Source organism: Arvicanthis niloticus, chromosome 4 (assembly GCF_011762505.2).
Source record: "Arvicanthis niloticus isolate mArvNil1 chromosome 4, mArvNil1.pat.X, whole genome shotgun sequence".
Taxonomy (NCBI): domain Eukaryota; kingdom Metazoa; phylum Chordata; class Mammalia; order Rodentia; family Muridae; genus Arvicanthis; species Arvicanthis niloticus.
The window spans coordinates 95572349-95600137 of NC_047661.1; the positions used below are offsets into that span (position 1 = coordinate 95572349).

General features: G+C 37.1%; 1 protein-coding gene across 2 annotated transcripts in view; it reads left to right on the forward strand.

Annotated features, from left to right (window-relative positions):
- Plppr5 (phospholipid phosphatase related 5) overlaps positions 1-27789 on the forward strand; it is a 103237-nt gene that overhangs the window by 62346 nt on the left and 13102 nt on the right. The window contains exons 4-5 of one of the 2 annotated variants that reach the window (XM_034501489.2): positions 15660-15836; positions 24617-24736. In XM_034501489.2, coding sequence (XP_034357380.1) covers positions 15660-15836; positions 24617-24736 — 297 coding nt within the window. Of the gene's footprint in view, positions 1-15659; positions 15837-24616; positions 24752-27789 lie in introns of both variants that reach the window. The other variant, XM_034501488.2, reaches the window with a different exon arrangement.

Below are 27789 nucleotides of genomic sequence, written 5' to 3' on the forward strand. Positions count from 1 at the left end.
AGCCTGATTCTTAGTCTCTCACCACAAGGGCACATTCACAGGAGCTTTTCCTGTATATTCTTTCCTTCTGTCTATATCTTTTATTCTTTCTAGCACAATTCCTTTGGGATTTAGGACCCAGCCAAAATCCAGGTTGCTACCATCCTGAAATTCCTAATTGAATTACATATGCAAAGGTGGGGGGTTTTTTTTTGTTGTTGTTGTTTTGTTTTTTCCAAGAGAGGAGATATTTACAGGTTCTTGAAGTTAAGACTTGATCACATCTTTTCAGGGAGATACTTTGAACCAATCCAAGGAGTGATGGAGATGAGACAAAATGACAGAGAACAGTGGTACATGACTGTCTTAGAGCAAACTATGAGCAGTTTGGCATGGTCAGAGGATAGATCCTGGAGAATGAGTGTGGAGATAAGGAGAAATAATGAAGGGTGACATTGGGGGTACCTATCCATCTTCCTTCGAAACTGGACCTCATTGCAGAATGTATTAAATGATATGGAATCACTTATCATAAGCCCTCCAAGCAGCTTTCCCTTCTCTCTTGCTCACTACTTTAAGAAATGATTTAATTAATGGCGCCCACCAAGCCCAACTAGCAGGGTTGTTTAGCAGATAACACCCTTTTAAATCACACTTATTAAACCAGTTTTAAAATCAATATGTTTCAAATCAAAACTCTCTTGTCAACTTCTTGAGATGTAAGTGATATGCAAACCCTAGATGAGCGTTCCCTAATGGTGTTGAGTAGAAGAGATGACATGTTTGTCCACTAGGGGGCCCTAGTTCTCCTTGGCCTCAGATGGTTATTTCCTCGGTGTACTGTGAAGTTCCTTAAGCTGTGATTTTGCTGTTGGCTGTTTCTGAGTTTGGGCTTCTGGACTCATTTGTAACACCTGACTTAACCTTAAGGTAAATGAATTTGTAACTGTCTTTTTAAGATCTCACCCTCTCCTCTTGTGGCCTCATCTTTCAACTTCTTGTTACAAAAAGTTGCTTATCTCTCCCTGCTCTGAATTGGTAGGGTTTTTTTTTTGTTTTTGTTTTTTTTTTGTTTTTTTTGTTTTTTTTTTTGTTTGTTTGTTTTTTGTTTGTTTGTTTGTTTGTTTGTTTGTTTTTTTTTTTTGGTGCGAGCCTCTCCTTTTCAATCTCCCTCATTCTCCCTCTTCTTCTCCTTGTACCTCTCCCGACCTCCTCTTCTCCCTATTCCCCACTCTTCCCCTCTCTTTCAGTAAGCCTAGGTATTGGTTTTATGGTGATGGCCTAGAACAGACTATTGATCTCTCCAAATTCTATTTTCTGCAGTTCCCCTCTATCATTTATGCTCTAAGTTATATGAGTCAATTATTGTTAGCAACAAGTTATATACATAAATCTAGCTAACATTTATCTATCATCTGTCATTTGTTTATCTATATATTATCTATTTGTCTATCTATTATCTGTCTATCTATCTATCATCTATCTATCTAACATCTATCTATACTTTTATTTTCTTTTATTTTGAGTCAGAGTCTTGCTATATGGCTCAGGTGACCTGCTGGCTACTGTGTCTACCTGGTAATGAATCTGCTTATGTACACATATCATTTCTCTTAGACTAATAGCTTCTTTGGGTCAGTAAGACAGAATTTGTTGTCTCTGTATCCTTAGCTCTAAGACAGCAGAATGTCCCCATAAAATGGGACATGGGAGGGGAAGACAAGGAAAGTAAAGGAAGAGGATACAGAGAAGGAGGATGGAGGAGAATAATAAAAGAGAAAATGTGGGAGAGAAAGGCAAAGGAAGGATGAGGGATAAATAGAATAGAAGAGGAGCAGAGGAAATAAAGGAAGGCAAGAAGGATGGAATTAATTTTGTCTATATTTTCTTTCTTCTCATAAAAACCCATCCCAGATCCAAATTTTTGACAACAGATTTTCCAAGTACTTATTGAACTTCAGTGATTTTCTGTGCTTCCTATATTCCTAACCTTGTGCAAAGGGCTGATGCCAGATTAGGGGACAAAATAAGTGTTTCCGTGTCCTTGAGGAACAATCAGTTGTTTTAGTCAAGTTATTTGAAATTGTTAGCATGAGACAATGCTTTGTTTCACTGGTCTTAGTCTTCAAATGCTTATTTCCCTTATCCGTTATGCACATTTTACTATTAATAGCTATATTAGGATTACCATGAAGTGCATGGATATGGACATCAAATGGTTTGATCCTTGCTGTTATTATCCATCTGGATAGTAACAGAGACTTCTGGACTAGTATGTCTGTTGGCTTCACTCAATAGACCTTGTGTTAGAGTAGAGGTGGGAATGGCAATGCTTACTCCTCCCTCCCTGTTCACCAATGATCTCCTCCTGGGTCATACTTATGGTCATACAGTAGCATACATCCTGTTTAAATATAAAAAATCTCATCAAGTCAAGCTCCTAAATATTTTCTCTACTCACAACCACATCCAGAGTGTGACAACGCAAGAGATTTGAAATCTCTTCAGCCAAAGTAGTAATTTGAAATCTCAAGTGTTCTGCAGGCCATATAGCACAGCCCTAAAACCCTAGCTGCTCAGCGGTGGGGTGGGGGAGCTGTTAGAAAGACAGCAAATTTGTATTTTGAATGAGCTACAGAGTGAGTTCAAAGGCAGCATAACGAATTAATGAGACCCTGTATCAAAATGAAAAACGGAAAAAAAGGCTGGGAATGTAGCTTAGTGACAGGGCACTTTGTTCTTTGTAAAGCATAGCCACGCTCATACACATATACTCACACAGAAAGATCAACTGATGAAATGATTGGTAGGATAATTATTAACTTTGAACTTTTCTATAATGTATACATATTTGTATGTTTATATATTATACCTTTTATAAGACATACATCTGTACACATTTTATAATGTATGTATTTTCTGTGGTAGATAAACAATGTATACATTTTCTACAATGTAAACATTGTAAGATATTCTTTAATGTATACATAGGTATATATTGTCTATAAAGTATATATGTGTGTGTATTTTCTCTAACATGTACATACATTATTTTATTTATATGTACAGAAATCAAAATGTCATACCCTACCCCATAAGTGTAGACACATTGTTTCAATTAGCTATAATACTTTGTAAAATAGAATTCTCCCTTGTCATCTTCTAACATTCCTCTAGTAGTTTCTCATTTTCTTTTTAATGAAAATCTAAACTCTTTCACTTGACACACAGAATCTCTTGTAGCCTGACCTCATTAGCCTTCTGGATTCATTCCCTGCCTTTCCCTTCTACACTGACCCACAGGTCCCACCCACCAAGCCTTCAGTCTGTCACACAGAGTTATTTTCAGGTTCTGAGGTTCCATCTTAGGGCCCTTCTTCCCTCCACTTGAAGACTTCTCAAGCCTTACATCATTTTTCAGACCAAGGGAAGGCTGGGCCCCTGACTTCTACACTGAACCCATCATTTCCTTTAGAGCAGGACTTTGTCACTAAACAGCTTGAGTTTGAGCACATGCCTCATCAATCTCTAGCCTTAAGTCCTTGGATGAGTGACTTAACCTTTCTGTGTTCTGCCTGTTTCTTTGTTAGATATCAACTGCAATGGATTGTTTGCACTATTTGAGAGCATGCACAGGAAGAAGATAGTACATACTCCTCCTCCAGTACATTGTAAATGTTTTCTATGAGTAACTAGTTACTAAGCCAAACATCATGCTAAAAACCTTGGGAAAAGGGAAAGGGTATTTCTACCCTTCTAAGCTGGCAGAAAGCAGAAGATACAGCATTGAAGTATAAAAAGAATAACATGTTGATAATAATCAGGAACAAAGTTCTGGATAATACGAGGAGGAGCACAGGATGATCCTTTGTCCTCAATAGCTACAACTTGTCTGCGGATGTGAACTGAGGTGCAAGGTTGCACAAGTTTCTTTTGACGTTTTGGGGCAACGTTCTAAATTAATCTAAAGCTTTTTAACGCCGGAGGTGGAAGCTGGCAAGCAGGAAGAAATAGTTACAAGAGACTACACTCCCCCCGTTCCTTCCTGAGAGACGATTGAGTTGCAATCCAGATCAGGACACTACAGGGATGAATCCGTGGAAGAAAATATGATGTCATGAGAAAGTGAAAAAAAGGGGGCCCCCTTGTGACTCTAAATTTAAAAAGAAAATAACGTTGCCCTTTTTTTTTTATTGTTGGGAACAAAGATCAGAAAAGGGCAATTTAAAGAAAGGTGTGTGGTTGGAGGAGGTTTTTTGGCTCAGAGTTTGAGGGTGCAGACCTTATGACAGGAAAGACATGGTTCCTAGGGTGACACGGTAGCTGCCACTCCTGTATCCACAGTTAGGCATCTGAGAGGTAAGAATGCTGCTGGTCTTCACCTGGCTTTTCTCCTTTCCTCAGTTTGGAACCTCAGCCCATGGAGTAGGGCCATCCTTCATGGTGACCTGTCAAACCAACCATCAACATTCACCATCACCACACTCTCCTCCTGGCTTACTCCCCTGTGATGTTATGAATTAGCTTAGAAAGAAGCAGGCTCCCAATTTGAATGCATCCTTTAAAATGGCACACTGGAACATTTATCATGCCATTTAAAATGAGTGTGGAATCGTCACTTTGTGGCTGATGGCAAACCTTGATATTATTTGTTCACCAACATTTATACTGCATCCGTGGGCTTCATGACATGCAATTTTTCCTATTGCCATAAGATACTTGTCCTTCCCAGGCATTGTTTATGTCTTTCCCTATAATTATAAATTTAAAACATCTCAAAATTTAAAACCTACTTCTAAGTATTCTTTTCTTATTTTATATGCTACATAGGCTATGTAGTATGTATTGTAGTTCATTCAAAGATCACATAAATTGAGAGATACAGAACGATTCAGTGGGCAAAATGCATGTCACAGAAGCATATGCCCAGCACTGAACAGAAATAAGCAGATCCCTAGAATTCACTGGTCAGACAACCTACGCACTAAGGGAGCTACAGATTCAGTAAGAGATCATGTCTCAAAGATAGACTGCAGAGTGATCAAGGAAAACACCTGGAGTTGACCATTGGCCCACACTCACATACACGCACACACACCACCACACTAAAAGTATCATATTGCTAATAATTATAATTTTTCCTGAACACAACAAGTTCCTAAAGATATAACTATAGGTGAAACTTTAAGAATAGTTCAGAGATACTTGAAATAGACATGTACTAGGTTTGTCTTTAGCATTCAACTTAAAGTTTTATAGACATCTTTAACGGTTTTTTAGGGTTTTACTTTCTTCATTTGCCTGTAGGCAAAAGCCAAAACAAATCCCTCGGATTTTCCTAGCACTCAAGTGTACATTTCTCTGTAGGATTTAAGTTTTTCAAATTGGCCATTTGCATGCCGGTTTTAATTCTTTCTTTCTACTGAGATACTTTCACATCTTAGAGATGGCATAGCCATTGAAACCACAGCAATCAAACACATTTTGTTTACTGGTACCTCCTCAAAAGTCACAACTGTTTTTTTTCTTCTTCTATAAGGAACGTAAGCAAGATAGCATGTTGTGTTTATGCAAATTTTACTTTGCTTTCTATTTGGTGTACGGAAAACAGATTATGCAAGAGGAGCATAAATGATACTTATTTGAGAGATGATGACAAGGGCATTTTAAAAGTGTTTCTCTTATTCTGTCTGTTGGATGAATGACCATGTGTGCAATATGAATGACTGTGTGAGAGAGAGAAATGTTCTCCATGTGAAATCAGCCATTGCTGCACTTCAGGGTAAGGTGACTGGGGCAATGATGAAGGAGCTGTTGTTCACAGTGAGGCCATCAATCACCTATTGTGCTGGGGGCAGCTGAGTTACTGAGCATATTCTAATCCTAACTGCATGTACCAGCTGGTCCTGAACACTGAGGTGCTTGTTACTTACTTCACATTTGAGACTTGTTAATGTTACCCATTCAAGGATGTCAATGACAGGATAGATCCTGTATTTGGGATGATGTAATCTTTGTTAGATGTCCATTGACACTATTAAAGAATAAAGGATGCTAATGCCTGATTTCTCAGCTATTATAAAAAAAAAAACAAAAAAAAAAAAAAAACAAAAAAAACCCTCTGCTCCAAGCCTGTAAACTACATAGTTAAAAATTTACATTTATTTATTTATTTTATGTGTGTATTCAAATTCATGTGCCATGGACTTCAAGTGGAGATTTTCTCCTTATATTACGTGGGTTCCAGGATTTAAACTCAGATCATCAGGCTTGATGGTAAATGCCTTTAATACATCTTGCCTACCCAAGTTAGACAACAAAATTTATTATTTTTTCTGTATAGCTTTAATATAACTATGTCATGTAAATCCTTTATTCTAGTAAATAAACAAATGGTAATTTCTTAAAGTAAATAAATGTTTTCATGTGTCCATGATAATAATCAAAACCCTCCTTATGTGATACCTAAAATCTTACAAACAGCATTGCAGTTTTTGTCTATCAATGATACAGAAAAACTTGGAGGAGGCTAGGAATTCATCTAAGGTCAACAAGCTTATCAGTGGTAGATTGACTTTACCTAGATTATTAAACTCATAAAATATAAAACAGCTCATTAACTTTAATGAGGTAAAATCTTTAGTAGCTGTTATGAAGACTGGAATATGAAAAGTAGGCTGTGTAAGTTTAATTTAGGGCATTCAAATAGTTTCACAATATCATTTTGGTGGATTGTGTGCTACTCAAAGTGCTCATGTATTAATGTTATACAATACATGCTCTGAAAAAGCAAAGGTGGTATGAAGAGCAGCGTTAAATTTAGTAGTTAGCACCAAACAACACCTCCCCTCCCAAAAGACATATAGTAACAATAAATGATGGGGTGGATGTAATTAATCTTCTAGGAAAATTCAAAGGTAGTTTTTCTTTTTTCTTAAACTGTTTTTTTTTTTTTTTTATGTGTCAGCACTATCCAATACAAATATAAAATGAAGGGCTGAGGAGATATCGCAGTTGATATTTGGGTGCTTGTTGCACAGTATAAAGAGCAGAGTTTGAGCCCCAGTAGCTAGACAATACAGCCCATACATCTGTAAGCCATGTGCTGGGAGGTGTAGTTGGAAGGATTCCTGAAGCTGGCTTCCCAGCCCACCTATCCTGAAGGCTGAGTTCCAGGTTCATCTATTTCTCAAAAACTATGGTGGAGTGAGATGAAGGAAGGCATTTGAAGTACACACACATGCATGCACACACTACATACACATATATAACCATACACATATACACTCAAAACACCAAATATAAAGTGAACTATGACTTTTGAATTTTCTAATAGTCACATTTAAGGAAACAATATTCATGCTATTTTGAAAATATTTATCAGTAATATAAAATATTATCATTCAATTTATATCAGTATAAACGTAAGTAGATGTGTCCTTTATTCCTTTTTTGTGTGTGTATTTTTAAAAATTCCAACACACATTTAACATCTTAATTCAGATACCGAGTATTCATCTGAAATACTAAATTGGCTTTTAGATTTCATAGAAGTCAGAGTGTAAAATGTAAGTTTGCATACCCAATTAGTTCCAAAGGTACTTAAAAATTGGCTGATAACCTAATCAAGTAATAGTTTTGAGATTAGTTTAATTCAATTAGACTTAATTTAATTAAAATAAAATAGAAGAAAATATTTGAGCCCAGAGTTACACCAGCTACAGTTGAAGGAGTCATTAGCTATGATATCTCCAGCTTTCATATTGGATTCAGTGCCTCAGAGAAGGGCAGGCCTTAAAAAGGGGATTCAGTGCCAATCAGAAAAAGAAGCTAGTACTTAGTTCATGGTTGAGTTAGGATATGTCTGCCAAAAGCACAAGAATTTTTAAGTCTCAAATCTAATTTGGACATATCTGAAACAAAACTGGAAGAACTAAGAATTTTATTTAAGGCAATAATAGAGCAAACGCAGAGCAAAATTAATACGTGGGCGAGAGAGTATAACCCACTTAGGGTAAGTTGAAGATGGTGGAGGAACAGAGCAGGAAGAAGGACCAAAGGACTGTCTTGTGCATCAGCCCATGTATGAATAACATTCAGTTAGACCCCATCGTAGAAGAAAGTAATTCTTGGATAAGAGGATATATACAGTCTTGTACTTCACTTTTTGATTGAACTGATATAACACCTATCTTAATATGTGTCAGATACAGGCAAGTGGGTAGCAGACAGGAGAGCTTCCGTGGGAGCCTGCTATAGATGGGTGGTGTGGGATATTCCCTACTTTTCAAGCATAGTTTGGATTGTATATATTCCTTCTACCATTCAAAGATGGGGTTATGGTTTCACAGAGTCTTTTTCTCTGTCCACCACTAGGGAACATTGTTTATATACAAGAATTTGTATGATTAGGTAACATGTTCATCAGAAGTAGCATAGCAATGGATTATAGCTTATTGATTAGGAACCTGGGACCAGAAGAAGACATACTGAGTATGGAAAGAAGCTCCTTGTTTTTGAGTTAGATGGACCAAGTGAATCTCAGTGCATGGGGTGTGACCCTGTTTTCTAGTTCTGTGTTCCAGCTTGGGAAATAGTAATTTTGGTGTCTATGACTTCCTTTGGGTGAGAAAAAAGAGATGAGACTCAGGAGGGCAGAATGCAAAGGGACTTTGCTTCTAAGGCCTTCTAATACCTATACTTTCAACCAATATGCAAAAAATGCTAAACATGGTATGGTGGTTTGAAAGAATATGGCCCCCATAGACTCACAGCGAGTGGTACTATTAGGTATAGCCTTGTTGGAGTAGGTGTGGCCTTGTTGAAGTGTGTCACCAGAGGGTAGGCTTTGAGGTCTCATATATGCTCAAGCCAGACCCAGTGTCTCACACTGTCTCTTCCTGCTGCCTGTGGATCCAGATGTAGAATTCTCAGCTGCTTCTCTAGCACCATGTCTGCTTATGTGCCATTGTACTTCCCACCATGACAATAATGGACTAAACCTCTGAACCATAAGGTAGCCCCAATGTTTTCCTTTATAAGGGTTGTCATGGTCATGGTGTCTACTTACAACATTAAAACCTAATCAAGACACTTGAGAATCATCTTCTGAGTTCAAACACTTCAGCATATCACTGTTTCTTGTATTACATCCCACCCTAGGCCCATTATAGTCTTTAGGGGCCGAGTTATTAGAATACAAATCTGTCTTGTTAAAAATCTTGGTTTTTCCCCATTGCAATAGTACTATTATATTCATTCTGCACATATTCTTGGATGCCTTTGCATTACTCTTTGGGAAAATTTATAAATGCACATAATAATATAAAATAAAATTATAACAATAATAAGGCTGGTAGGACTCAAACATGAGCTTAAATGAATACCTGAGCTTATTTGCATTAAAATTGCTTTGTAGTATTTAGCTTTGCTACTTCACCCAAACTCAAGGATGGGCCCAAGCTGCCAACCCTAACCCAGCTTTTCTTGAATCCATGGATAAAGGACACAGACACACAGGGATGTTCAATTTCAATTTGCCTTTTGACATAATTGCTGGGCACTACTACTTCCTGCCTGGAAAAACATGTCCTTATTAATGTTCTTATCTCCACACCTCCCCACCTGCTCTAGACTTTAGTGGCTTAGATACATCTAGTCCCTTCTAAACACCCTTGAATACTTCTGCAGCTCCAAGTTTAATTCTCATAGACTTTTTATACTTTACAATGTTGTGGGAGACAAAGTCACAATCTAGCAGAAACTGGCTAGTGTACATAGGAATTCTATTCCGACCCAGAAGCCTCACTGTCCACTAAGATTAGTACATTGTTCATCCCCTTTCCTTGAGCTTCAATTGTATCTCCTCTTATTGTTCCATGAGTCAGCAGGCCAGGAAATTTGCCAGCAGATCCTGACCTGCCTTGACACTGCCTAACAGGCAGGCTTTCACAGACGCAGGCAAAAATGGTTCCCAACAACGGACTCTCTTTAACTAGAAACTAGGGAAGAGTTAGTATGATAAATGTCAGGATGGTTTTGACAAGACATAAATGTCAGGATGGTTTTGACAAGACTGAGTGCTACTTTGAAAAATTCTAAACCTATAGAATAAAGAAGTTACAGAAGACCCAGTCAATCACAGACAGAATAATATGATCAATAACATTATGAGAATATGAAATAAATCCCAGTATTTTGTTGGATTGTTTTAACCAATGTTGTCAAAACTTAAGGCATTTAAAGATATTCCAACCCTGACCTAATTGCCATCCTGTATCTGCTTCCCACTCAACATAGCCAGGCCCATTGTGCACTGAGGTGCCCTAGAAGGAGGGAAGCTTAGCTGGTTTAGCTTAGCAGCCATGCAGTATCTGAGTTGGCAAGTAGTACACTGGCAATGAGCACAATTCAGAACATCTTCGGAAAACTCTTTCAGTTTATTAGAGGAGAAAGGCAGAGGTGGGGTATTTATGCCCCTGGAGAGGTGGCTAGGGTCTCTGGGAAAAGGTTTGTGTGGCTTCTCATCATTGGCCAGGGCAGGGGTGTTGTCACATGCCTCATCTGCATGCTCATGGGCTGTAGGTCAAGGAAGGGGTACCTTATAAGGTCAAACAAAGAGTTAAACCTGATAACTGAGTAATAAATTTTAACTAGGGTTAATAGTGGAGGAGCAAGCTTTATGGCAGCAGATTGGGAATGAGGAGGTAGCCATGTGCTGTAGTTTGAGGTCTCTGTAGTTGAAGCTCCCTCAACACTTCCTTGGTAACCCTGGGTTATTATGGTCCCACACTTAATTACCAAATATGGACCAATAAGTTGGGTTGATAGTTTGCCATCTAGAAGAGCCACACCGTGCCGCAGGTTGGTCAATGTATGGGTGTATTAACAGGACACCTACATTTATAAACCCACTGCATAGATTTTCCATATCTTAAAAGAATAAGAGCTAGACATTATAAACGAAAATTTTCTTTTTTGAGTTTGTCTAACCCAAGGAGAAAAAGGCTTCTCATTTTTCTCTTTTCTGTAGCACTGTGTATAATTTTATAGAGAAGGAGAAAAGAAAAGCAAACGAACATTTATATGGTAGGATGCTTGAAATGGCAAGATGTTCTCCATAGTCTCAGGAATTTGAACACTTGGTTTCCAACTGATGGTCCAATTTGGGATTTCTTGGAGGCATGGCCCTGTTGTAGGTTGTGTGCCTGGAGGAGGGCTTTGAGAGAACTCTTGTCCTTTCTAGTGTGCTCTCTCTTTGGTGTACTTAGGTTCAAGATGTGAGCTGTGGCCATTCAGTTCTTGTCTCTATGGCTGCCATGCTTCCCCACCATGACAGACTCATATTTGTCTTCAACTGTAAGCCAAACAAACAAGTCCATCTATAAATTACCGTGGTCATGGTGTTTTCTCACAGCAGTAGGAAAGTAATACACATAGGATAATTTGACAAAAACAAAGTCAGAACTTTGTGAAATCTCGTTTTCTTCTTGTCACAAGTACCCAGTGGCAGACACGGCTCCTGGAAAGACAAAACATAATAAAAGGTGGAAAACAAGTTAATAAACAAATATATATATTTAAGACAATTTTAAGTAGTGATGTACTTTCAGGTGGCGAGAGTTCAAATGTTCACCTTTCTTCACCTATGCCTTTCATGCTTCCTTCATGCAGAACGTTTTGAATGTCTACTTCATAAAAAGCCTATGCATTTCAGATATAGCAGTGAATGAACATAGGTCATTCTGATGGAATAGTGCAATGAAGATAAGCATAACATTATGTGAATTATTCTACAGAGAGACAGATGTTATAAAATACTCTGTGATCTCTCTCTCTCTCTCTCTCTCTCTCTCTCTCTCTCTCTCTCTCTCTCTCTCTCTCTCTCTCTCTCCCCATCGCTATCTCCATCTCCATCTCTATCTCTCCTTCATAGCTCAGCATATATACCTCACTCAATCTTCTCATTATTAAGTCTAGTTTTATTGAGGACTTCCTGGAAGTTGGGCCAAGTACCAAGAACAGAGTTTACAGTGAAGGACTGGGCTTGATTTCTATGTCTCCACTGGAGTAAGGGAAACAAGACAAATACCAACCAGACCCAGCAGCAACAGTTCTGAGAAGATAAGCAAGGTTCTTTGAGAGCTTGGATTGACTGGATTTCCTGAGTTGTGTCCTATATCTAGTGTTAGCTCCCCACAAGACTTTCAGTTTCCAAGCCTGGATCACCTATGCTCATCCTTCAGGATCAAACCTTAGATGTTTCCTCTTTGGAGAAATTTAACACAGCCATTAGCACATAGCAGGTGCTTAATAAACATGTGTGAATTTCCTTAAATATGTTGATATCCTTTAGTAAAAGAAAACTAGCTGGGAAAATCCATGGGTGTATGTATCAATCATTGTATATATTTAAATAAGCAAAGATGCATATGAAGAAATATATACTGGAATATTAACAGGAATCAAATGATGAGCTTTGGCCTTCTGCATCTTCTTGCTATTGGGCATGCAGGGAGAGAGTGAATAAGGACTGATAATACAGCTAAATGAACAGGCTGTAAGCATCCACAGACCCTTGAGGATGAAGGAAGCACGATCCTGCTCAAATCACACTCTCCTTCTGTTTGTGTTTATTTTAGCTACATTTTCACATCTGGTTAACCTAGATGGTTTCATAAGTGAATTAGAAACCAACAAAGCATGAATAATCAATTCCTGTCCTATATCCAGCTTCTTTGATAGGTCATTATGCTATGATTTCTCCTTCTGCAGATTAGCTGTAATACAGTTTTTGCAACGATAAAACAAATAAACTGTTTATATGACACTTGTTTTCAGAAAGTACTAGAGAGCTGCCAGGTTCAAATGAAAATTTCTCTAATTTGTGTTTTGTTATATTTATGATGTTTATGCTTCAGCAATATGTGTATTTTACAAAGCATTGTTATAATCAATCTTAATGTTATATTAATGGTTTGTAAAATTCTTGTCACCTTTGTAATTCCCATAGGTCTGGAAATCCTGTGATCTCCCACACTCCATGCTGGGTTTCCACATTAGCCTTGAATTTAATAGAAGAAAAGCCAAACTTAAATTCTTTCTAATAAAGGCATTTTTACAGTATTATCCATAGTGGTAAGGTTGTTTAGGAGCCTATCTGTGAGCCTTCTTGAGTCAGTAGGGTAATTTAGGAAATGAGTCACCTTTGAATTTGAAGCAGCTAGAGCCCAAGCCTATAATTTGTCTGGAGCGCCAGAATTGACCAAGTAAAGAGTTAAGTTGTATCTGAGTTGGCCTTTGGGGAGGAATGGCAAGCATTTACCAAAGCCATAGATATTCTTTTGGGGTTTTTTCCTCCTTCTTATTTTTCCCTAATGATGGAGCAGGGTATCTTGTCACTCTTAGAATGCCGTGGAAGCATCTTTTTTTGTGTGTTTAATTCCAGGTCTCTTGCATTATCAAGTACTTTGAGTCTCTTAGCCATTTTCTCCCTCTCCCCACCCCCAAAACATGAAAAAGAAAAGAATTTCAAGCAACACACAGGAAGAAAGCCTTACGGTCAGGAAGTTCCTAAGTCCTTTGTTCATAGTCCCTTTTCATTTTTAATTTGCCAACAGTGCCACCTCAAAAATAAAGTTGTGTGGTCCACCATAAGCTTTATCTTGATGCATTTCTTTCATTTATAATATGAAGGTAATAATGATATGTAATTTATAGAATTATATTAAATATTAGTGAGATGAAGTCTTAATAACATTACTTTGGACAGAAACCACTCACTAAACGACAGATATAATAGATATTAGCATGATTCATTTCATTCAGTTAGCTCACATTTATTTTAATAAAGGTAGGGTATCTTGAGTTTTTTCAGATGTGAAGAAATCATCCAATCTTCTGTCTGTGTTAAAGAAGATCCCATTAGAGGTCCAAATTCCGTGTACCATTCAGATGAGGGATTACCCTCTTAACAGGATCACTGCAAAGCCTCCCTAGCTTGATGTTCTTGCTATTCTTGTGGGAAGATTCCTTTAACACTGTCTTACAAGGGCAGAAGCATCCTTTGCTCTTTCTCATCTTCCCCTAGGTATCCCTGTTTTCTAAAACTGACATGATTAAGGACCCAGAACACAGGCTTAAAATCTACATATCTTACTTCAGATGTCATTGACCAACTGAGGCAATCCCTCTTCCTTCCTTTTAGAGTTCACCCAGAATATTGATCCCTGACTCAAATTACAGTGGGCTAGAATTTGGCCATAGGGAACCGGAATCTTTTGAACTCCTTATGAATGCATACAGCTTCTTCTGGATGATAACAGGCTGCAAGTATTACCACAGGAAAAAAGGAAAACAAAGAAGAGAATTACTGGATTTCATATTATTCTAAAATGGTCATTATGAAATGAAAAGTTTAGACACTGCTCTTTTGATCTACCCCCATAAGCAAATGTATTTTCTGACTCAAGATAATAGTCAACATTATGGAATATAATACATTATATCCATCTGTAAGTGTTTTTCTGAGTGCATTGTCAGTACCAGATATTCCTGATATCAACATTACACAATCTAGTGGTACTTTTAAACCTGCCTCTTTCATAATTTCAGTGTGGTTGAGTTGAACACCAACTAATACTATCTTCTTGAAGTCAACAGGTTCATTAGTAGAATGATATGTGATTTGAATTCTGAACAATGAAGCTATAGAAGAAATGAAATTGGGAGAAGAACAAAATTATTCTTGAGCATGCCTGCTCATAACTTGAATTTATTTCCTTCCATGTAACCAGTTGACACTCTGTGCTCTGTATTGGCATTTAATCTCATGTTGTCAGACAGCAACATATAAAGCCAGCCTTGTCTCCACTCTGACTAGACTACCTTCCTTACAGGCACATCAATTTGGTGGAAATTGCCACTTACCTTTTTTCTAGTTATTTTTACAATTCTGATTTGTTCAAGAATACATCTTTTTCACAAATCACATACAGATGGGAAGCACTAATACAGAATTAATGTTCCCCTCCTAACAATTATGTTGAGAGTAATCTAACATGAAACAAAGCTGCAAAGAAAGTGTTTGTGAGGTGGAGGGTAGGAAGGCACTTGGGATAACTGTGTTCATGTTTCTAGACGACTGATGCTGTTGCATAAGAATTGGTTGTTACAGGACTAAAGAGATGTCTTAGCAGATAAAAACACACACTGCTGTTGCTTGATTCCCAGCATCCCTCATGGATCAAAACCGTCTATAATTCCAGCTCCAGGGAATCCAATACATCTGGTCTCGACCTGCATGTGTGTGCACACATCGTCATCAGTAAGAAATGGCCATGCCAGATAAGTAAAATTAAATAATTGGAACACTTAAATTGCACATTTATGAAATCATCATTAAAAATTTTTGCGAGTGTGATAGGACACACCTATAATCTCACCACTCAAGGTCAGCTCTGACTAAGTAAGGAGTTGGAAGGCAGCCTGGGCTGCACAGCTCAAACAGCGCACAACCAACATTTTTTAAACTACAAAAATTATACACTGTAGTTGATTACTAAAGCCATACAGACATATATAATTGATAAATATATTTTTGTAATTCGTACATAATGCATTTAGTGCATATCTTTTAAAAAATGCTTTTGGGTAAAGCCTTGTTTCGTTTGCTATTTCAGATGTACATTACCAACACTATCAAAGCCAAAGGAACCAGACTTGCTAAGCCTGTCCTGTGCTTGGGATTGATGTGTTTGGCCTTCCTTACTGGACTCAACAGAGTAGCAGAATATCGAAATCATTGGTCGGATGTGATAGCAGGCTTTCTAGTTGGAATATCTATAGCAGTATTTCTGGTAAGTTCAAATTTAAAGAGTACGTTTGTTTTTAGTAAACTTAATAAACCACCTCTAAAAAATGCAAAGATGAATCACTGTTTGTGATATATAACATGATAATATATATGGTTTTGACTACTCATTTCTTCTACCTTGCTTATTTATTGTTATGATCAGATTTGGGGAAGAATAATAAATTAATTCCACACTTAAAATACTTGTATATAAAATGGGGAAAAGCTATAGAGTCCTACTCAAGAACTAGTTTTTACATTTATTTCTCTCTCTCTCTCTCTCTGTGTGTGTGTGTGTGTGCATGCACATAAGTGTGCATATATGCACAAGTGCTCGTGTGCCACGGCATGCATGTACAGGTCCAAAAGACAACGTGTAAGAGTGGATTGTCCTTTTCCACCAAGTGGGAGTTGAAGGTTAAATTCAGTGATCAAATATCTTTAGCCACTAATCAGAGGGTTGTCAACCTGTGGGTCTTTTGGGGTCTAGCAAACGATTTTTTATCTATTACACATCAAATACTTACATTATGATTTATAACAGTAGCAAAATCACAGTTATGAAGGTTGAGCACCACTGCCCTAAGCAATCTCACTTGTCCCTCCTCAGTTAGTTTTGTAGACTTGAGTTGTTTGTATAATTACAACATTCCTCAGGGTAGTTTACCTCTATTGTATTAAAATAGCCTAAAGGACCCAAGTGCCTCATGCATTTAATCTGTGTACTCCATGAGATCTGTGCCACAAATGATCCTACAGCTGGTGATTGTAAAATGTATCACTTCACCTCAGGAACTAAATAGTCAGAGCCAGTGACAGAGACTCAGTCATGCCAACTCATGTCATCCACACAGTGAAGAGCATGCAGAGACTTCTAATGGTGTGCCACCTGTATGTAGGTCTGCTCAAAGTGTGCTCGCAATGTATCTACAATTTGGTTAGAAGATTTTAGTTTGCGTTTCAGGTTTATCAGTCTATTATTTGTGGGGGTTCATACTGACTTACACAGATGACCAAGTGTGTAGGTTATAAATCAAAAGGTTTCTACAGGGACACGTTATGGTTTAAGAAATGCTTTACGCCAATTTTGATACAGTTTGAGCTATTCTTACTCTACTGTTCCTTCCTTCCTCAGCCACCTTTTTCTAGTTAAAAATCAGTAGCAAAAAAAAAATGTATGTGAGTTTTCCATTTATATGTTTGAGTACAATGTATGTGCCTGGAATTCGAAATGAAATGTTCCCTCTAAAACCTCCTGTAGCCGTTAGATACGCATGACTGCATGTCGGCTCCACATCCCGAGCGAGCTTCTGTCTCTTTTTCTTTCTTGTAGCATAATTCACTGTGATTCTCAAGGTCACTGGGAGACTCTTGATGGAAAGCTTTTTGAAAATCCACGATGGGTTGAATAGTCAGTTCAGAATGTCCCTCTCTGTCACAGACTGAGTTTGCATTTACAGTCAGAGAACAGGAAGAGCTCCAAAGTAACCTGATCCGCTGCCTTTTATGGTAGTAGTCTGGCAGCTTATGGCCTCTGATTGGCTAGAGACTGAGCCGGAATGAATGGCTGAGATTCAGTTGCTTGGTTACAGGTGTAGTCCTAGATAAGATACAGATTGTTTACTGTTGAGTCTTGCAGGCACTTTTGGCTAAATTTCATCATCCAACTACAGCAACAGACTTGGGCTAAAATTGTCATTTAACACCTCTGCCTCTTTGAATTCTCTTGCTGCCTCTTGAAACTCTGGAGGAAGAATGGATCAAAAACTTTCCCTACTTTCACTCACCAACGTTGAAAGTGGATTACATTTAGAAGAAACAAAACAAAACAAAAATTTGATGCAAATTATGATGTCACCTTATTCAGCCCCCTGGGTGTAGTTTATCTTCTCTGCCATTTCATCAGCCTCCTGCTGTCCTTCCCCTGGCCACTGCTATCTTCTTGTACTTCCAGAAAGCATCATAGTGCCTTAATGAGATCCTTTTAAACCAGAACACTAGTGACTTCTCAGACATGTCCCTGAAAACTTGGTAAACGAAGAGCTATACTGTGGATTTCCCCTGAGCTCAAGTCCCTCTATTGTGCATATTCAAAGAATGTATATTATTTACATTCTAACCTTTTCCTTTAAATATGGCACAGGAGAAAAATAAACTCCATGAACAATTCACACCAAAACGGTGCTTCAACCGTGTAACTAAATATGAATTATGTGTTCATCAATGATAATTTATTATTGTGACTGCCTATAGGTAACAATTGGTGAGTCAAGAAAGCTCATGTAAGCATGGCTGGTTTCCAGTGAGAGTTGGAGTTTTGTTTTATGGATCAGACTATCCCTTTAAATTCCCTTCCTTCTCCATCATAAAATAAAATGCTGGCAAGTCCCTACCCAAATACAAGTACTATGCTTGGTAATGTGAATAAATATTTGAGAAAAAAAAGATATATATTTAAATATATTATTTTTATTTGTGTATTATATATAATATATATTATATATTTTAAATATGTTACTATCCAGAAGGAAAACAAACATGGAGCTTCATAGAGGATTAAATACAATTTACCAATAATACTAGAGACATTAACTTCATTGGGATGACATACCTGTCAGGAAGGATGGATAAACTTGGGAAGCTTATAAAATAAATAGGTCTGGACTCTATGCAAGGAAGGAGAACAAAACATGGGACACAGAGTAAATATGAAAGTCTACATGAGGACATCAAGCATGCAGCCCTTCTTATGCAAGAGAAAGAGTAGAGTCCTAGAACAGTACAAGTCCCCCTTCATGAATGACAGTGAGGGTGGAAAGACTGTGAGAATCAGGAGAATAATGTAGACTTTTGTTTAAAATATAGATGAATTAGGAGCCACTGCCTTCAAATGAATAGAACTAGAACAAGCTTGTTTGAGTCCCAGCTTCTTCTTATACTCCACTTTTTCCCCATTGACAACTTTACTGAGTCTTTCTGTGCTCCTGGATCTCTCTTTAAATGAGGGAAATCACAACTTCCCTAAGGACTCATTCTTGAATTTACAGAAGGGTAAACAAAATAGTACCTGCTTAGTGAATGGCCACAAGAATGACTGAAGTGCAATTCCACGAGTGGTAGTTTGCTTTCACTCATTACCTTTTACCTTATGAGATTTGTGCTTTAAATATACACTCTCGAATTAACTAGAGGTGAAGATAGAGAAGACATGCAATGAAGGATGAGGAAAATAAGCCAGTGTAAATTTGACCATAGAGACATGGAGAGAAGGGAGAGTCTCTGGAAGGAAAAAAGGAGGGAGAGCCTGAGGGAACAGAAGATGATGTGCATGAAGTACAGGCAGCAATTTGTGATGACTCCCGGGTTCCTCATTTGGACAGCCCGGTAGAGCATCTATCTTGTGCAGCAACTCCAACTCTGGCTGGCAAATGTTCTGCAATTATCTCGCAGTGTTTTGGGGATTCTAAAATGATTCCAAAATAAAACGAACATGACTCTACTCTGAGCCGATGTCTTGCTTGAAGGACACCTCCTCCAATTACCATTATCTATATGTGGCATTTTCCTTTGACTCATTCTACTGGTTCATCCCCCACAACTAGTGATTCATCTACTTTAAATTCATTTCCAATACCCAAGTTATTCTTTGTGTCTTATACCAACCCTTCTGACCAGAATTTCTTGCTTCCTATCTCAGGTACGGATATATTTTCTTGCTGACTCTTTGCTTCAGGCAATCTTCATATAGCCACTGTGCTGATTTTGTTTATATTATAACAGTTCATTGCCAATAACAAGAAAAAAAGAAAACCAACCCTCCCTGATACATCAGCTCCAGACACATCTAGGGGCCACAGTGATCTGTTTGTTTATTTCCTAGTGAGAGTTGTTCTACCTGCTTCACCATATATATAAATTCTGCTCTTAAAATTATAGTCAGCTCCTTATCACAAACAAGGCCTGTCCTTCTTACATCTTTATTCTGCAGGAATTCTGGTGTGTGTGTGTGTGTGTGTGTGTGTGTGTGTGTGTGTGTGCATGTGTGTGTGTTTGTGTGTTTCAGTGGTGAATGAGAAAGGGGGCTATCTAAAACCTGCCTTTGCAGGTGTGTAAACTCACACATGTCACTTAGATTTCACTAGTCCACCAAGAGTGAGACTGTCCCCAAGCTGTACTAAGAAAGACTCCAGTACTCACTCCCTTCTTTGTATTTCTCCATAACACAAGTTCTAGATAAAATGTCTGATGTTTCTTTCACTGTCCATCCTTGCAACAGAGAAAAACCCTGTTCACTGTGTTCACTGCTTGTCTTGGCAAGTATATAAAACAGGGTCTGGTATATGGGTAGAATGAATGAATGAATGAATGAATGAATAACTTTAATTGACTACCTTTACTTTTCTGAAAGGCTCAATGAAATTCTATGTGTAGTAAACATCCCTTTGTTTTATTTTTTACCATGCCTATCCCTTACAACTCCACCTAAATCCTCTACATAGCTGAGATTTGGCTTGGACAGGCCCCATTCTTCCATGATTTCTGCCACATATCAGTCTGTGCTGTGAGAATCCAACAATGAGTTACATTGTGTTTTAAATTTGTCACTCATCTTGTACATTGTGCAAGGGTAAAGAGTAGAGCCATCATGTTTAGCAAAATACTAAACAAATAGTTCTTGCGCACTAATTGTTGATGTCATTGTGGTTTAAAAAGGATGGCATAAAATCTATTCCAAACATAATATATAGCATTTTTGGCAGAAGCCTTCAGCTTTATTGATCCCAATAATAGCTTGTCATGTTATTTTACATAAGAGTAAAAAATCATTGCAGCATTTTATTGAGGTATATTTTTCTCACTTTATAGATTAAAAATTGAGACCTAGATAGAGCAGATAGCTTGACCATGGTATTGTCTCATTAAAGTTAATATATAATAGAAGACAAAAATTAAAAGTCAATACTGTTTCACTTCTCAGTGTTCATAATGCAGTAATTATGGGAAGAAGAAAGTGAATATATAAATACATTTATTATAAATGCCACATAAAGAAACAAAAATATGTGTACAGTGGTGATTTGGTGTAATCTTTATAAGAGAATACAGACTTTTATGGGTAGAAATCATTGGTCTAAAACTACAGTGTTTAAAAGGAAATTAACTTTAAATCATGGTATAGACATACACCATAAAATTTGTCCCCTGAATGTATGTTCATTCATTAGTGTACACATTCATGATTTCACTCACTGTAACAGTGTGGTGCAGAGGTAGAAAACTTCAGATGAGGTTCCGAAATTGCACAGTATAGAGTCTAAAAAGAGACACGAATCAAAGTATTCCCTTATCTCTTATGAAATATCATGATGAGACTAGTGCTCTTATAACAGACTTAGTGTTCTTTCTATTTGACCACAAGGCAAACAAACACACTGGGCACAGTAAGCTTTTCTAGCTGAGGGCTCAGGGAAGACTTCTGTAAGACAGCTAGGAGATAAAGTACTTATACATGAAGAGCATTTCAAATCTAGAGCCTGTAAAAAATCTGGGTGAGTAATATGGTCTGTCTGAAATTTCAGCACATGGGAGGCTGAGAAAGAATACCTTGGGAAAAATCAGGCTAGCTAGAGCTCTGAGGTGAAGTAAGAGATTGTGCCTAAATGTATGAAGTTTATTGGAAGATATCTGTTGTCAACTTCCAGACTAAGCACATGCATATGCATGCCTATGTAAGCAAACACACACCCACACATCTTCTTGCTTTTTCTTATTTGTTAGTGAAACATTAATTTTAGACTTTTGAAATTAGCACACAAAATTTTTATTTATTTAAATAAGAAACTGAAGAAGATCTAGTTGCTTCCTTGCTATTGAAATAAAAAGTGTTAAAGAAAATAATTAGGATGATAAATACCATTCTGTATGTATCTACTCTGGGTTAGGTACTTAAGCATTTCATAGACAAATTCTACCTGCTTCTATTATGTCAACCTAAATTTTCTTCAAAAAATTCAGAAATAACCAAGAGCCTTTCAGAGAGTTTTACACACACACACACACACACACACACACACACACACACACACACACACATGATACATGCAGTCTGCAGACTGAATTTGACCTACTGCATGCTCTATTAAGAGAAGCTTATTGGAATGTTAGCATGGCTTTTCTCTTACAAATAAATCACTGCTTTTCCTTCAAAAAGGAATAATTGAGTAGTTGCCATTGACTATGGCCCTATAATCCTCCAAAATAAATTTATGTATATATATATATATATATATATATATATATATATATATATATATATATTACTTAAAACTGCAACTTAAAAACACAAAATGTATAACTAGAATAGTAATTATGCTAATTTCTGAAGCCCACATTGATGCTAACAGAAGTTTTAAAGTTCTGTACATCTAAGAACAGTTACTTCAAATTTTCAACAGTATTTTTCAAATGCCCAAATTTCTAATTATCAATAATTCCAATGAAAATGTCTAAGTGTCTGTCTGTGTGTATGTGTGTGTGGTGTGTTTGTGTTTATGTGTGTGTGAGTGTGGTGTCAGTATGTGCGTGTGTGGTGTTAGTGTGTTTATGTCTGTGGGCATGCGTGCATGTGCGTGTATATGATGTGAGTATAGATGTGTGTGTGGTATGTATGTGTGTCTGTGCAGGTGCATGCATGAGTGTGTGTGTGTGTGTTTGCATGTCTGTGTTTAGAAAACTCTCTGAAAGGATCTTGGTTATCTCTTTGCTTTAATGAAAATTGTAGTATTGCACTATTAGGTTTTGATCTATTTTTTAAACCTATGTAGTTCAGCTAGGATAAAGGAAGTTTTAAAAAAGGTAAATCACAGCTTTCAAGAAAATAATTTTGTAATATAAAGTATCATTTTATATGTTATTAACTTGTATCCTTGTAAATTTTATTCAAGAATGGGTAAGTAACCAAGACTTAATTGGTATTTAGAAGTATTGAGTAATAATGGAGCTGGGGAGACGACTCAGTTGTTAGGAGCACTTTCTGCTCTTGCAGATGACCTGCGTTTTGTTTTCAGCACACACATGTTGGCTCACAACTATTTGTGACTCTAGTTTCAGGGCATCCATCTCTCTCTTCTGACTTCCTTGGACACCAGGCATTCACATAATGCACATATATAATAGAGAACAAGCAATCATACACATAATATAAAATAAATCTTTTGAAAATTAGAAACAAAATCCTCAATAGTAAGTTTAACAAAATGATGAATTTGTGAAAATATGCAATTTAAATTTATCACTATTGGTGAAGAATTTACTTACTTAAAAATCAGTGTTAGGAAATGATGGACTGGGTATTAGGACTATCTTGTACCTCACTGGTACAATTAGGAATAAGTATGCTCTAACTGTATTTTGAGAGAAAAGTTTTACTTTAACAGGAAGAGTGATATGTAGGAGGAGCTAAGTGGGAAGGAGTACTGAGAGGAAGAGATGGAGTAAGGAGAGAAGATGAAGGAGAGGAGAAGCTAGGTGATGAGAGAGAGAAAGAGAGAGGGGGCATGGAGGCAGATGTTCACAGGTCTCCACCAGTCAAAGATAGTTTTTATATCTAGGTTGGGTATTGGGTTACGCTTCTGATTGAGCATTAGCAAACTTATAAATCCTTTGATTAACATTTTAAAAAAATTGTATAAAAGCAAAAAGGAAAGGGGGGGCATGGGACAGGGATTTTCTAGGGAGGGGAAATGGGGAAAGTGGATGGCATCTTAAATGTAAATAAAATAAATAAGAAAAAAATTATTGAAATGTTAAAAAAATAAAGTTTGTAAATATAACTCAAGTAAAAAAAATCAGTGTTAGGTTGAAACTACAAATAAGTACTATTTATTCTAGAATATAAAGCTCAGGAAAGAAGAACAAGACATTATCCTCTGGTTAACATAAACTCACTGTAGAAAGTAATTTTTCTGTGTTGCTTAAATCATTATTTCTTAAATGTGATTCATTTGCATTAGAAACTTTTGCAGTAACTTTAAAGGTTCCTTCTTCTGTACCCTATTCTTTACCTACTAAGTCAGAAACCTTGGAGAGGAGATGAGTGAGAATTTTGTATTTTTAATATTACAGGAACTTAATTTTCACTCATTATTCAGTTCATTCTTTCACCTCTGGGATGTAATCAGCTGAACTGAGGGTCAATCCTTTTTATGTGAAGGGTCTTTTATTTCAAGAGTAGCTCTGGTAAGCTACTGTTCAAACCATAAATAATATATATATATATATATATATATATATATATATATATATATACAATAGACAATAAACTAGTATAATTAAAAGAATGTTACTAAATTAGAGAACGCTAACTGTTGAGGATTATTGTGAATGTAATAATCTTGAAGCACTGGGAAATAATGAGCATGATAATTAAGTTGTAGATTAGCCATATTAAGAAAAGGTTAGCTTGCTGCAGATTTTTATAAGGTTATGTTGTTAATTTTGGATTGGTTTGAACATTGTCTATCCTTTATTGAACATTTTGGAATGACAGAATTGTCATTATTCATTCTTTTACATATTCATCGGTGAATTTTCTTGAACTTATCTGCATTAGAATAGTTATTCTAATTTATTCATGGTAAATCTGGGTGTAAAGTTTGATTCCTGTAACATTTTGGTAATTGTAAAACTTGGTTGCTCTAGGAGTTTATGAAACTCCTCACAAGGGGGTTAGTTGTGGAATATATATATAATTTACATAACTGCAATTGTTTCCTAAAATTTTAGGTTGTATGCGTGGTAAATAATTTCAAAGGAAGACAACCAGAAAATGGGCACATACACAGGGACAATGTGGCCCGGATGCCGATGACCAACATTCCTCGAGTAGAAAGCCCTTTGGAAAAGGTAACATCTGTGCAGGTGATTCATAACTTCAAAATGTCATCATCTAAGCTAAATCCAACAGTTATTTCTGTTTGTGTATTTAGAGAGTGACCATCTACTTATTTATTTATTTATTTATTTATTTATTTTTGATTACTTAATCTCAGAATATAAGGTGTCAATTAGCAAGAATTTACTACTGGAAAGATCATCTTATAAAATACATATCTCATTGACAGTACCCACAGCTATCACCCATTCTGGAAGCTTGGTAACTGTGCACGGAACTCATCCAGCCCTTTGCTAGAGTGTCTAACGAATAGTGTTCCCTGGCCTCATGTACAGGTGAAACTAAAACATACATTTATTTGCAAATGTGTCAATGTTTTCACAAAGTCTATTCCATTCCTCCCTTGCTCACCATCAGTGAGAGAGTGCTTCATAAATTGTCACCATGCAGTTAGCACACAAGTGCCATGCACTGAGTCTCATTGCACAAAGATCAGGTAGCAAGTAAACAGCAGCTGTCCTTTCTTGACGGAAGGAAGGTTGGGGGTCAGGCGGGGCTGAGTTTGTCCACAGACAATGTTTTAAACAGCAGGTCCAGGCCTCAGTGGGTGGCAGAGTGAGCGAGAAGTCGATTATTTTACAAAAATTGTTCTTGCAACTTCTGTGTTTTTATAGGTTATTACTGCGTTCTCTGTTTTAAAATTTCCAAAGCTCATGTTCTGCTACTTCCTTTTATTTACAATAAGTGTCACAATTTTAGATTATGTGAGCTAGAATTTTTCATAAGAATCTATAAATTGACAGACAAATGTTCATGAACTTCTATTAATTTTGTTTTCCATATCAAATCCAAGTGATTTATATCTCCTTAGTTTGAGAAATGAGGCTGAGATATAGCAGATTCTGTGCTTCCTTGCTTGCTGGGATAGATGGAAGTGGAGATGGCATTCTCTCTGATCTTTTTATTTTCATTCCTAATTAGAATGCTTTCTGCACTGGACATGTCCTGTATCTCTGACCACATCATGGAAGGATAATGGCAGGAATGCTAGGAATATATTAGGGAAGATTTCATCCTACCCTTAGATTCTCACTGCTGAGGGCCATGTTCCTGTGCTTCTCAGCTAAAACTTGAGGGCAGTCATGTGAAGGAAACTTCAAGAGTTTTCTACGTGTGTGTGTGTGTGTGTGTGTGTGTGTGTGTGTGTGTGTGTGTGTGTGTGTGTTTGAGAGAGAGAGAGAGAGAGAGAGAGAGAGAGAGAGAGAGAGAGAGAAAGAGAGAGAGGAGGACTGTGTAGAATAAATATATTGCTTTTTGTTATGGTTCTCATTGCAAAACAAAGGAGGGGAACATGGAAATTGTCCTACTGCTTTGATTGTGTAACTGGTAGTTAAAGAATGTCACTTGTTCCTTCACAGTGGTGATCTGATGAGTGAAGAGGAACATTTTGTCAACATTTGATGGGCAGGCAGGGCCAAGAGCTTTAGTATCATGACATGCTGGGTTTTTTCCATGTTTGTGTGTTTTTTATGCATGTTATGTAAACTAGTATGCTTCTCATGTACAAAACATGAACTACTGTAATGATAATACACAGGTACACTGCATTTCTATGCTAGTGATTTTCCCTTAATTGCAAGGAGTTCGTCATGTGACAGATACTATGATTTATGAGGAAAAGTCACAGGTTCTTTCAAATCTGAGTAAGAATATCTAAATATTCATTCCCTATTATGAAATGAATGACTTATCTGTTGTAAGCATCTCATCAGAGTCCAATGTCCACTAAATATTAAAGAGGTTAATAATTCTGTTCATCTGTTTATTATATTAAGTCATAAAGGGTCTAAGTACCTAGCCATGGAGGATTATTAAATCAGTGGTGAATGTCCGTTCCCATAATAGAACCCAGACCCTGGGACACCTCTGCTCAGAAATCTCTGAGGAGTCTGGCTGGGAATTTTGAAAATTTTTGACCTTAGCCAATTCACTTAAGCTCAGTAACTGGTGTATTCATTGCTTTTTCGTCTTTCTGTGACCAAATATTGAACAGGAAGAAAATTTAAAAAGAGTTTATTTTGGCCACACTTCAAAGGTGAAAGCCACCATAGCAAAAAAAAGAAATAGCCATAGGAGTGTGAGGTGTCTTTTCACTATGCTTCTACAGTCAGGAAGGAGAGAGACAGAGAGAGAGAGAGAGAGAGAGAGAGAGAGAGAGAGAGAGAGAGAGAGAGAGAGAGAGGGGTTTTGTGTAACTTTTGATCCTTATCCTTTATAATTGATCCAGGACCAGTTTGTGGGATCATGGCATCCACCTTCAGGGTGACTTATCCTTTTGCAGTTCACCTTCTGGGGAAGCACCATCTTATGAAAGTACTCTCCCAGAGAAGTATCTCCTACTTTATTCCTAACCTCCTCAATTTGACATTGATGATAAACAGCATTTGACTTTTCCTTGTTAGGTTTTGTTTATTTGTTTTTGTTTTGTTTTAATAAACTGGTCATTTGTGAGAGTTGCTTAAGTTAGTCATAAAGCACTCAGAATAATGTCTAGAACCTTTGAAACTAAACAACAGCCAATTATTATTTTACAGCAATAAAACCCAACAGGTACATCAAGATACAAAAGAATACATTTTAATTTTAAAGTACTTTAAAAATAAAAGGTTAGGGTGTGGTAGGTTGTTTGAAACAGGGTCACATGTTACCCAGGTTACCCTCAATTTGCCATATATCCCAGGATAGCCTTGAACTCATGATTCTCCTGCTTTGATTTAAGTTCTGGTATTATAGTTGTCTACCATCACACTTGACTCAGAAGAAATGTTATGTTTATAAAATCTTGTGTATATGCATAGTGAAGGCAATTACTCAAACTACTATACATGATATCCACCTCCAGTTCGAGAGAGGAGTGTGCGTAGTGGGATGAGAGAGAGAGAGAGAGAGAGAGAGAGAGAGAGAGAGAGAGAGAGAGAGAGAGAGAGAGAGAGACAGAGAGACAGAGAGACAGAGACAGAGAGAGACAGAGACAGGGAGAGACAGAGAAGATAAGGAGAGAGAC